Below are 13,722 nucleotides of genomic sequence, written 5' to 3'. Positions count from 1 at the left end.
AAGGAGAAAGATTTCAAATTAATAACTTAATGTTACACCTCAAGGAAATAGAAAAGCAAGAACGATCCAACCCCAAAATTAGTACACATAAAGAAATAATAAAGATTAGTGTAGAACTAAATGAAATAGAAACCAAAAAAAGACACAAAAGATTGAAAAAGCAAAAAGTTGATTTTCCAATAAGATAAATAAAACTGACTAACTATTAGCTAGACTAACTAAGAAAAAAAGAGAGAAGACCCAAATAAATAAAATCAGAAACGAAAAAGGAGACATTACAACTGATACTAGAGATGCAAAGAATCATTAGAGACTATTATGAACAACTATACACTAACATACTGGAAATCCTAGAGGAAATGGGTAAATTGCAAGATATATACAACCTACCAAGACTGAACCAAGAAGAAATAGAAAACCTAAAAAGACCAATAACAAGTGATGAGACTGAATCAGTAGTCGGCAGTCTCCCAACAAGGAAAAGTCCAGGACCAGATGGCTTCTTTGCTGAATTCTACCAAATATTTAAAGAAAGATTAATACCAATTCTTTTCAAACTATTCCAAAAAGTCAAAGAAGAGGGAATTCCTCCAAACTCATTCTATGAGGTCAGCATCACCTAAAACCCAAATCAGACAAAGACACAACAAAAAAGAAAAACTACAGGCCAATACCCTTGATGAACACAGATGCAAAAATTCTCAACAAAATATTAGCAAACCAGATTCAACAGCACACCAAAAAGATTATACACCATGATCAGGTGGAATTCACCATAGGGATTCAAGGATGGTTCTACATATACAAATCAATACATGTGACACACCACACCAATAAAATGAAAGACAAAAACCATATGATCATCTCAATTCACACAGAAAAACCTTTTGATAAAATTCACCATCCCTTCATGATAACAACTCTCAAAAAATTAGGTATAGAAGGGAAGTATCTCAACACAGTAAAGGCCTATATGACAAACCCACAGCTAACATCATCCTGAATAGGAAAAAGTTGGAAGCTTTTTCTCTAAGAATAGGAACAAGACAAGGATGCCCACTCTCACCACTCCTATTTGACAGTACTAGAAGTTCTAGCCAGAGTGATTAGGCAAGAGAAAGAAATAAAGTTCATCCAAATCAGAAAAGAGGAAGTCAAACAGTCCCTCTTTGAAGATGACATGATCTTATATAGAGAAAAACCTAAAGACACCACCAAAAAAACTCTTAGAATTCATAAACAAATTCAGTAAAGTTGCAAGATAAAAAATCAATTTACAAAAATCAGTAGGATTTCTATACACCAACAACAAACTGGCAGAAAGAGAAGTTAAGAAAGCAATCCCATTTACAATAACTACCAAAAAAACAAACTCAGGAATAAATTTAACCAAGGAGGTGAGAGAACTCTATGGTAAAAACTACAAAACACTGATGAAAGAATTTAAAGAGAGGCTGGCCAGTTAGCTCAGTTGGTTAAAGCACAGTCTTATAACACCAAGGCCATGGGTACAGATCCCCATACCATACTGGCCAGACACAAAACAAACAAACAAACACCAAACAAACAAAAAAAGAAATTAAAGAGGACAGGAAAAGATGAAAAGACATTTCATGTTCATGGATTGGAAGAATTAATATTGTCAACATAACCATACTACCCAATGCAATCTACAGAGTCAATGTAATCCCTATCAAAATACCAATGACATTCTTCACAGAAATAAAAAACAAAATCCTAACATTCACGTGGAACCACAAAAGACTTTGAATAGGCAAAGCAATCTTGAGCAAAAAGAACAAAGCTTGGAGGCATCACACTACATGATTTCAAAATATACTGCAAAGTTATAGTAACCAAAGCACCATGGTACTGGTATAAAAATAGGCACATAGACCAATGGAACACCATACAGAACCCAGAAGTAAATCCATGCATCTACAGCCTAATGATCTTTGACAAAGGTGCTGAGATGGGCCGACCCCGTGGCGCACTCAGGAGAGTGCAGCGCTGGGAGCGCAGCAGCGCTCCCGCCGCGGGTTCGGATCCTATATAGGGATGGCCAGTGCGCTCACTGGCTGAGCACGGTGCAGGCGACACCACGCCAAGGGTTGCAATCCCCTTACCAGTCACAAAAAGACAAAAAAAAAAAAAAAAGGTGCTGAGAACATATCCTGGGGAAAGGACAGCCTCTTCAATAAATGGTGCTGGGAAAACTAGACATTCATGTGTAGAAGAATGAAATTAGACCCCTGTCTCTTACCATTTATCCAAATCAACTCAAAATGGATTAAAAATTTAAATATAAGACCCAAAGTTATAAGACTTCTAGAAGAAAACATGGGAAATGCTTTAGGACTTAGAACTGGGCAAAGATTTTATGAATAAGACCTCAAAACCATAGGCAACAAAAGCAAAAATAAATAGGATTATATAAAACTAAAATTCTTGTGTGCAGCAAAGGAAACAATCAACAGAGCAAAGAGACAGCCTGCAGAATGGGAGAAAATATTTACCAACTATATATCCAAAAAGGGATTAATACCAGAATATACAAGGAACTCAAACAACTCAATAGTAAAAAAGGCTAGAGTCAGGGGAAGAGAAGGAGAGTTCATGAAGGCAGGAGAAGCCATAATGACAGAAAGAAAGGATTGCTCTGCCCATTTTGAGCCTCTGGCCACTTTTAAGGCTGGAGCTGGTGAGCACACGGAGAAAGAGTTGGCAAAAGCCACAGCTGTGCCCTTTGTATGAAGTTGCTTGGAGGTGGCAGGGGAGAAGAGAGCCTTGGTAGCCCCCAGGCCAGCAACACCACTAAAAGTCCTCCTGTGGACACACATAGGAATGAGGAGCCACAGACAACTGAAAAAAGGCGTCACTCAGACCCTTGCAGTGAGTCATTGCAAGGGACCAGTACATGGCCTGTCCTATGGGAAGTGTTTGGAGTGCAGATGGTGGGGGAGACCGGCTACCAGGGAAACATTTGGGCACAGCATGAACAGCTGATCTACCCTCCAATCAGCAGAGGCCCACTCAGTGGAGACTGGTCAGGAATATAGAACTGCAGCAGGTGCAGTTTGCTGAAAAGACTCAGGCCCAGACCAGAGTTTCCACACAACCCAGGTGTATCAGACCTCACAAGATCCAAAAGTACATACAAGATCAACAATTAAATCCTGAACTTCACAAAAAGCCTTCCCCAGAGAATCAGCAGCAATGAAGCAATTTAGCTCAACCACAGGGCTCAGGTGCTAGTTCCCTTAGGAAGTTCCCCATTTTAGAAATAAGCAAAGGACAACAAATTAGTTCCAGCGCAGAGTTTAAGTGGTGGGAACAGCAAACAATCCAACACAGAACTGAAAGAAAATACAAAATACCCACAGATCAGAGACGAAGTTTGATATGAACCAGTAAAGGTCTAACACTGCCAAAGAACACCTACAAAACCTAGAAGGACTAGAAGCCCCTTGGGCTCCCAAGCAGGGATGGGAGAAGGCTGTGGGCCTCAGCCACGCCCTGCTGACAACCGTACCCAGCCTGGCGACAACCACCAGGCCACTGCTGGAAGTGCCCCAAGCTCCTGAGCCAGGGTGGTGGGGGGTTGAGGACCTCAATCATGCCCCCTAAAATCTGCAACCAGCCTAACACTGACCACCAAGCTGCCACAGGAAGCTCCCTGGGCTCCTGAGCTGGGGTGGTGGGGGGCCGAGGGCATCAGTCATGCTCCCCAACATCTACAACCAGTCCAGTGACGACCATCAAGTCACTGCAGGAAGCACTCCAGGCTCCCAAGCTGGGGCAGTTGTGGGATGAGGGCCTCATCCATGCACCCTGACATCTGCAACCAGCCTAGCAATGACCATTGAGCCACCACCAGAAACACCAGAAACACCATGAGCTCCTGGGCCAGGGCAGTGGGGGGGCCGAGCTCTTCAGCCACATCCCCCTGAAGACATCTTCATCCAGCCCAGCAATGACTGAGCCACTGCTGGAAGGCTGCTGGTCTTCTTTGCCAGAATGAGGGGGGTGCCATGGGCCTTGACCATACCCCCCTCCTTCCTCCTCCTCCCCCTAAACTGCTCTGCAACAACATCTTAGAATGAGGCATGGAGATGGGAGAAGCTGAAACCAGCTGCAACTAGACAAGCTGCCACCACCACCCTGGGGCCCCGCTGGGGGCCTGAGGCATGGAGTAGGGGAAGCTGAACCCAGCCACAACTAGGCAAGCTGCTGCCACTGCCCCAGGCCCCACCAGGGTCCTGAGGCATGGATCTGGAGGAAGCTGAACCCAGCTGCAGCCAGGTAAAGAGTACATCAAAAACACCATTTCCATGTGAGTAGCCCACCATAGCCACCACAATTGCCATGGCTACTACAAAAGCAGCTAGTCTCTATAGCAGCAGCCACAGCCACCATGCAGATGGCACACCACACTTTCAACTGCATTGACACAAGGAAAGGCACCAGTGGAGACCAAAAAATAAAGAGAGGAAGAAAGAAAGAAGAGATCCTCTCTCTCCACAAAGCACACTCCAGAGTAACAGAAGAAGCATCTCCTTTATGATAATAGGGGAGGACTTGACCACACCTGTCTCAGTACTGGACAGATCATCTAGGCAACAAACCAACAGAGGAACAGTTAATCTATCAGATGGAGAGAACAAATCTACGGTTATTAGAGTGGGGAGCGGGAGGGGAAGAATTGGATAAGGGGCATAAAGAATAAGTATGATTTGTAATAATGAATATGCTAACAAAAAATAAAAAGGCAAAAAAAGTAATAATCCTATTAAAAAATATGCAAAGGAGTTAAACAGACATTTCTCAAAAGAAGACATACAAATGGCCAACAAGTATATAAAAAAAATGCTCAACATCACTAATTATCAGAGAAATGTATATCAGAAGAAACATCAAGATATACTTTCACTCCACTTAGATTGGCTATTATCAAAAAGACAGAAAATAAAAAATGCTGGTAAGGATGTGGAGAAAGGGAAACTCTTATACAGTGTTGGTAGGACTGTATAAGAGTGTGGAGGTTTCTCAAACAGCCACAGATAGAACTACCATGTGATCCAGCAATCCCACTACCCGGTATATACCCAAAGGAAAGGAAGTCAACAGGTCGAAAGGATACCTGAACCCATGTTTATTACAGCTCTATGTGCAGTAGCCAAGATTTGGAACCAACCTAAATGTCCATTGATGGATGAAGAAAATGTGTTATATATACATACAATGGAAACTCCTCAGCCATTAAAAAAAAAATGAAATTCTCCTATTTGCAGCAGCATGGATGAGCTTGGAGAAAATTATGTTAAGCAAAATAAGCCAGGCACAGAAAGAGAAATACCACATGTTTTCACTCATTTATGGAATCTAAAAAAAAATAATAAGTTGAATTTTTAGAAGTAGAGAGTAGAAATGTGGTTACTAGAGGTGTGAAAAGGGAGAGGGAAGGGAGATAATGAGAGGTTGATTAATGGACACAAAACTACAGCTAGATGGGAAAAATAAATTCTATTGGTGTACAGTAGTGCTAGGCATCTATAATTAACAATAATTTATTGTATGTTGTCAAATGGCTAAAAGAGAGGAACTTAAATGTTCTTATCACAAGAAACAATAAAGTTTTGCAACGATGAATTTGCTAACTACCCTGATTTGATCACTACACATTGTACACATGTATTAAAATATTACTCTGTACCCCATAAATATGTACAATCAATACATTTCAATTCAATTAAAAATATAAAAAATATTTTTAAAAATTGTTTTCAAATTTTTTTTTTTTAAATGTAGTCAAGGTGTCAGCCATGGTCATAGTCCTCCAAGGCTCAACTGGGGAAGAATCTGCTTCTAGCTCATTCACGTTGCTGTTAGTAGGCTTCAGAAAATCTGTTTCAAAGTTTATTGACATGGCTGTCAGTAAGCCCCAGATACTTGCTGGCTGCAAGCTGGAAACATGAGTTTCTTGCCATGAGGGCCTCTCTACAGGACAGTTGGCTTCCCACAGAGTGAGTGAGTGAGTGGAAGAGTGAGAGAGATTTAAAATGGAAGCCACAGTTTTCAGGACCTAATGCCAAAAGTGACATCTCACTAACAAGCAAGTCAGTAAGTCCAGCCCATATCCAAGGAGAGGGAATTTCACAAGAGTGTGACTACCACGAGGTGGGAATCATCGGAGAACATCTTAAAGGCTGCCTACCATAGTTGTTCATAATTTTACTTTTTTGTCCTCCTAATATCTATAGAATCTATAGTGATGTCACCTCTTCCATTCCTTATTTGGGTAATTGTTGTATCTTCTCTCCATAAAGATCAAGCTTTTAGTTTCATTGATTTTTTTCTAATGTTTTTCTGTTTTCTATTTTATCAATTTCCACTCTTTACTACTTCTTGTCTTATTTGCTCTTCTTTTTTTATGCTTGTAAGGTAGAAGCTAAGGTCATTGATTTGAGACCTTTCTTCTTCTCTAGTCTGGAGTTTAGTGTTCTAAATTTCTGCCTAAGTACTGTTTTAACGGTATCCAACAAATTTTATGTTGTATTTCCATTCAGTTCAAAATGTGGTCTACTTTCCCTTTTGATTCTTCTTTGATTGTAGGTTATTTTAAAGTGTTCTATTTAGTTTCTGAATATTTCAGGATTTTCCAGAGATATTTCTATTACTGATATATAATTCCATTGTGTTCAGAGGACATGCTTTGTATGACTTGAATCCTTTTAAATTTAATGAGACTTTTTCTATGGCCAAGTATATGATCTACCTTGGTACAAGTTCTATGTGTACTTGAAAAGAATGTATACTCTGCTGTTGTTAGGCAGAGGGTAATGTTATTATCAATTAGGTCAAGTTGGTTGATAGTATTCAAGTTTTCTATATCTTCACCAATTTTTTTGTTGTAGACTACATTTTAAATTTTTTATGAAAAATGTGATATCCACAACTGTATTTAAACATTATTGTATTATTTTTATTACAATATCTTTCTTCCTCTGATTCAGATGCACACATGTAAATGTGCACACACACACATAGTCACAAATTTAGTGACCACAGAAATGGAATGAAATGAAGCATCTGATTATGTTGCTGTACCTTTGAACAAATTTTATTGTTCAATAAAGCTCTTTTAAAACTGAGTTATTTTACCTTTCCTTGTTTGACCTTGCAAGCTACTTAATTGTAAAATGTGCTTTGATTCACAGTACTTCTTAATATTTTATTCTCGATGCTAAGTCATGCTCCCACTGCAAACAAGACAGGCAGCAAAATATTTAATACAATGAAAGATATATAGGTGTCTCTACTATAACGCTATTTACAGGTATTCCTGTTTTAACTAGATATATAAATGTATTCTGCAAAATTGTATATAAAAAAATGGGTTATGGGAAAAGTTGGATGGGGCCATAACACTCAAAAACATATTTAATATTGTTACTAGAATACTAATAAAATAATAATTATCCCAACTAAAACACTAGCACCCACTACCCGGGTAAGTGTCCACTACCATTTGTACCCTGGATCACAGCTGACTTCTGCAGTCTTAAATCTTAAGATATAGGTCCTGGGGGTCATTCAACTCCAATAATTAACACTGTCATCAAAGTTAAAAATCTGCTCTGAATCTGTGTTTTCTTCAAGTACAATTAAAGTTTTAAACACAAGGCAAATGTCTTCTCTGCTTCTTCATCTACTTCTACAGCTTCATGTGGTAGAGAGGACACCAGTTCTTAAAGCTAGTAAAGCCAGTCACTACTTTCACTAAAGGAAGGCAGGCCGTAGTATTCTTAGATTAAGGTTTTCATGTTTAACTGTAAGAAAGCTGCTCCTGAATGCTTTAAACTATTGATTTGCTGGGGAAAACATACATATAAAACAATCACATCATTTTTTAATTTGCCATCTGAGTACTAATTTTATAGATATGTGTTGCAGCTGAAGACTACTCTATAGTTCTCTAATCTTAAAATGCATGATTTTCCTAGTAATTTTTAGGCAGCAGCCACCACTGAGATTTAAATCTCCTTCCCCCACGGTCATTGAACACATATTTACTGAGCACCTATTATGTTCCAGAGACTGTTCTAAATCATGGAGACCCAGTGGTAAGCATGACAGACAAGGTCCCTGCATTCACAGACTTTGCATTCTGGTGGGGGATACATACAATAAACAGGTAAGTCAATAAATACCATTACTACCACCACCACCACAGTTAAAAAGGAAGGCTTTTCAGACAGTTATACTTGCTATGAGAAAAAAAAAACAAGATGATGGGATATGGAATGAGATGAGGGGGTGACTACCGGGTAGAGAGGCTACTTTAGGTAGGATGATGAGGGAAGGCTTCTCTGAATAGGTGACATTAGAGCCAAGACCTATAAGGTGAGAAGGAACTCGTCATGGGAAAGTCTGGAGAAGACTACCAGGCAGGGGGAACAGTAAGGTGACACAGTAAGTACAGTGGCCTTGAGAAGGGAGAAAGCTTAGTGTGTTTGAGGAACAGAATGAAAAGTGGCAAGTACAGCCTCAGGGGTGTACTTAGGTTGAACGCCAAATGTCACCACCATGCTGAGATTGACCCAGTGGACCAAGTCACTGCTGCTTAACAATTCCATGTCCTCCATGCCTAAAATGGAAAATGGCACTGCAAAATGCTTGCTAGACAAGGACAACTGACTGATCCTCATCTGAGTGCCAAATGCACAGGCAACGGGGCATAACACACTTGAACACCACAAGGCGTAAGGCTGAGGTGGGGCTGCGCAAGCTTGGCCTCTCTGAGGGAGCTGTCAAATCCTGATTGTGGGCTCCATCTAGTAGTCAGCTGTGGGCTGGGAAGAGAGGGCTGGAACAGAGCTCCTCAAGAGACAGCCTGGGACAGCTGGGGCAGGATGAGGGTACAGAGCGTTAGGGTGGAAGAGATGGGGTGGGCCCTGAGAGAAGGGTTGAATAGCAGCAAAGGCAAGATTCTACAATTCTCTTCAGAAAAAAGTTGCCATTTTGCTTCTTTTGCCAGCCTTGGGAGACACAGATGCTTACCCTGATGAGCAAGTAACTTTTTAGCAAGCCAGTGGCTATCAGCAAGCAGGTAGTAGGACTTCACTGTTTTTTGCAGAAACCTTAACCCACCCAGACCAGTTCCACTGTGCTATCCACAAACTTTCATGTAGCTTTGGAATCTTTCTCTTCATGGTCTCCATTTTTAATACAAATACCTCACCTTCTTGGAAGTACTGAACACTCCTTTATGGAGAGAGACTCTTCATGCTCTTCTTTGGATACACCTGTAGTAGTTAGCACAATACTGGGTTAGATCTTTCTAACCCAGTACTTTACTGCAAGAGGGAATTTTACTGCAAGGCCAAGACTATTTCAGGGGAACTTTTCATGTGAATTAAAGTAGGAGAAAAGTTTGGCTGATACCAGATAGCAGCTTGTAGTGCCAAAATATACTACTCTGGGTTTCATGATTCGGGCTATGGGAGATGAGAAACTGGGCAAGGGGCTGCTTACCTGTTCTTCCTGCAGCGAATTGTGAAGGCAAGAAAGAAGAGTATCAGAAGAAGTCCACAGCTGAGAAAAGTCCAAACAATACCCAAGAGGACAGGAGATAATGAAGAGATGGTTTTACTGCTGTGGTGGGAAGAGGTCTGAGGACAGAATAAAGGGCAACTGTTAGGAAGGAAGATGTACAGGTCAAACGTGAACTATCCCATCGTCACCACAGCCGGGCAATATATGTCCTGCATCGGCAGTGCCTGTTCCCTCTCCTCCTCCCCACCACCAGCACCATCACCACCACCACCACTACCACCACCATAACCACCACCACGTATATCTGAGTAGCCCTGATATCCCATGGCTGTTCACTTACAATTGTTTTCCTGCAGAGATCATGAAGGGGTCTCTGATCTAGCTCCTGGACAGGAAAACTGTCACACAATTCAGAGCAGTTTATTTCAGGCTCCATGTCACTACATGCCCCTCTTGGTGCGTGCTTATTCACAGTCTCGGTTACCCGCTGGTAGGGATGCAGATCTTTGACTAAAACACAAGAGCAACTCGAATCTTTTCTTCAGAGGCCCCATTTTGGAGCTGGCTCCTGGCTCAGAATCTGGGACGAACCACCCATTCAGGTGGAAGCGAAGTATTATTTCACCAGGCTCCTCCATCAGACACCTTCCAACATCAGACATCCTTTAACAGGTCCCCTGCTGCCAGTGCATACCATGTGAGTCAAGAGTGGGCTTCTCAGTAACCATTAGGTTACGGAAAGTGATGATTCTGGCTTACCACCAGATGGCAGTCACTGCTCCAAGTACTCTCACACTGGTCCCTGAAGAAAGGAAAGCAATTAAATCTGTTAAAACACACACACACACACACACACACACACACACACACGCATGCACGCACCCTAGACACATATACATATATGTGTAAATGGTTTATTACAGAGGTTTAAAAATATTTTATATATTTTAATTATATATCATTATGTTTTAATTATATACAGTTAAATAATTTATTACATATATTACAGAGGCTTAAAATATATTTAAATACATATATTTTCAAACTATTATAATAAACAATACTTTAAAAACAAAGCACATCTAGCAATTTCTAGGTAATAAAGCTCTTTAGTCTCTCTTCAGATCCTTTTTATGGCCCAGCACTGTAAAAACTTTAGTTTAAACTTGTGAGGCACATTTTCCATTTTTCCCCATTGACAAACCCCCTGCCCTTCCAAAATCCTTCCATGCACCTTGTGGCTTAAGCTCTGTCTGATCTTGCTGGGCTGGGGTGCCATATATTGTCCCCATTCGTGGTCTGTTGATCACTGTAGCTCTTGTTCTTTCAGTTAGTGGGGTCACAGAAGGGTACCCAAGCCCTTTGCCAAGATTTTTGTTTTTTTTTAAACTGTTAGATTAATAGAAGTGAGACAGGCTATTCAGGTAACAGAGAGAACAACTGAGGAGCTCTAGGATTTCCCAGAGTGAGTGAGTGGCCAGAGGATGGTGTTATTTCTCTCAGAATATGCTTGCAATATGAACATTGTGATCTGAAAAGAAGCTCAGCCTTGCATAACAAAGGCACAAACCAAAAAGGCTCAAATTAGCACCAGTAGAAAAGGTAGACATATTCCTAATTCTTTAAAGCAACCAGGAATCAGTCCCTTAACAGAGAAAATAGATTTGAAGTTTTACCAATGGGAATTTAAAAGAAGATGCCACTTCTGCTTTGTGTTTTTGAAACAGCTTAGCACAGTTTTCTTTGATTGCAGAGGAAAATTGGATAAGGAAAAAAATCAATTATTATTATTTCAATAGTCACAGAACATAGGACCCTTGTTTAAGCCAGAACAATAGTGACAGGTGTATAATGCCATCTTTGGATTCTGCATGCTTAGGCATGAACAATATAGCACCAGGTACTGCCCATTCATTGGCCTTTCTTATATTCTTGAATTATTTACCAGTTTCATTACAATGAAATCCCAAGAGAACTAAAAACCACTATCTCCCATCAAACCATTTAAATTCTTGTGCAGTCTGGTCATATTACTGAATGCAAAATTAAGAAGCAAATATAAAAACCTGGCTATTGGCATTCTAATTTAGTTGATACTTTAATTGCTGAAAGGACATTTTTTTTCTTTTTCCTTTTTTTAAAGTTAGACATCCCCTATTGTGCTTTCTAGCATACAGCAATATTGCAAACCACAGGGAGGACTATACTACATGATGGATTGGAAGAACATGTATTTTTCCTATACCATTCTCTCAATCATACTGGCAAATAAGTGCACTTATATTTGAACCATTATTAAGTCTATGTTTATGTATGAAAGAAGTATGTGTGTATATGTATGTGTGTATATATATAAAACCTCATTTCATTCTCACTACAGCAGTGCTGTGTGACATAAACATCATTCCTCATTTTTAAATAAGGAAACTGAAGAGCAGAGAAATAGAGAACTTTTCTCCAAATCAGTAGAGGTAGGGTTTGAATCCAGGAGTTTACATTCTAAGGCCAATTTCCTCCCAGTATACACTCTACATGGGGCAGACACTTTGGACTGGCCTCTCCCATAAAGACAGCAATGGTCTGTTGGTTTTTTCCAGGTTTAGCTTCTGTGGGTTCCCTGGAGCATGGCACACCATAGTGCGTCTACATCAGTGGTTCTCAACTAGGGCAATTTTGCACCTTGGGGGACACTTGGCAATGTCTGGAGACATTTTCAGTTGTCAAAACTGGGAGGAGGGTGCTAGTAGGTAGAGGCCAGGGATGCTGCTAAACATCCTGCAATTCATAGGATGGTCCAAACAAAAGAATTATCTGGTCCCGAAAGTTGAGAAACTGTGGTCGACACCATGGATCCCAGAAGGGTGGACAATCTTAAGCCCAAATCATCTTTGAGAGATTCTGTGGGGAAAAAATGGGGTTGTCTCTCTAAATATAAAATCCTGAGGGATGCAACTCTGACTTGAGATAAATTTCAGAGTACATTCCAAAGGTCCCCTTGGACAGACTGAACTCACTGGTATAGAACTTTGAATGTTAGGCACCTCTGCAGTCTGTGGATATCCAGAATAGGAACTTTATATACCATGATATTGAGCTTCCACATGATGCAGGCATTCAATTCCAAAGTTAGCACACATTCACAGACATTAACACCTGAGGAGCTGGTGAAAAAGTGAACGGCTCTGTCATTGACATGAGAGAGTTGAACGGTTTCAAAAGTGTTGAGTGACTGGGAAAGTAGGTGGGGAGTGGTTAGGGAGGGTAATGGTCAGGCCTCTGACCACAAGACAGATACATAACCTAAGGCATAAAGAGAAAGGTCTGCCAGGTCCCTTCAAAAACAATCTTTCCCCCACATCCACACACACAATGTTTCTAGGGGTAAACTGTCTTTGTCACAGGTAGTAGCAGACCCAAGGCCATGAATGCTAGTGCTTGCAAGTTATTTGTCAGGGATTACAGAATTCTTCCCAGTGATTAGGCTGAGGAAAACAGACACTGCATCAGCTACACTGTTCCCATGTGGAAGGTGGTCTTTTGCAGGTTCACAACTCTCAGCAGCCGCAAAACTTACCCTATTCTTCTACACATTATATCTAGGCATTGAAAAACTCTTTCAACAAGTTGTGTTGCACTTGGTAGAACTTCTGCTTCTGTACATGAAGAATTAACTGCTATGAGAATTGCTCTTCCCTCTAAACAACTGGAAAACCAGACAAAACATACGAAATAACTCTTTTCAGGCACTGGACAACAGATCATAAGACAGTGTGGTTCCTGAGAGATACTGCTTGGAGGCAGTATCTGGGCAATACCACATCGAAGGAAAGCCAGTGAGAACCTAGAAGTCTTGCTGAGGTAAGGAGAATAGGTTGGAGATTGGGGGTGTCAAGGTGGCTAGAATTCAAAGAGCAGAATGATGGAGAAAAGGGGGATGGAGAGAGAGAAGGAGAGAGAGAAAGCACTTTGGGAATTGGCAGGGGATCCCCTCAGTCTTTTTCTGAGTACTGATGTGGGCATGAGTGAGAGGAAACTACTTGAAGTTAATGAAATAACCACTGATAGGCAATAGCTGAGCAATTCCTGGAGCTCATGCAGGGCTGGAAATACTTTGTGTTCCCACCAGTCAGAGTGGAGAGGCCCAGTAATATACAATACGTTGGATAG

At 40.7% G+C, this 13,722-nt stretch overlaps 1 protein-coding gene across 2 annotated transcripts in view; it reads right to left on the bottom strand.

Moving 5' to 3' along the window:
• Window positions 1–9,991, bottom strand: part of GPR156 (G protein-coupled receptor 156) — a 70,907-nt gene extending 60,916 nt beyond the window's left edge. For both annotated transcript variants that reach the window (XM_063080382.1, XM_063080386.1), the window contains exons 1-2: window positions 9,896–9,991; window positions 9,535–9,671 (exon numbers count right to left, since the gene is read on the bottom strand). In XM_063080382.1, the coding sequence (XP_062936452.1) occupies window positions 9,535–9,671; window positions 9,896–9,991 (233 nt within the window). The remainder of the gene's footprint in view (window positions 1–9,534; window positions 9,672–9,895) is intronic.
• Window positions 9,992–13,722: the final 3,731 nt, after the last annotated feature.

The sequence above is a fragment of the Cynocephalus volans genome, chromosome 1, assembly GCF_027409185.1.
Source record: "Cynocephalus volans isolate mCynVol1 chromosome 1, mCynVol1.pri, whole genome shotgun sequence".
NCBI lineage: Eukaryota > Metazoa > Chordata > Mammalia > Dermoptera > Cynocephalidae > Cynocephalus > Cynocephalus volans.
Note: the sequence above shows the minus strand (reverse complement) of the source record. Positions and strands in the feature narration are given on the sequence as shown.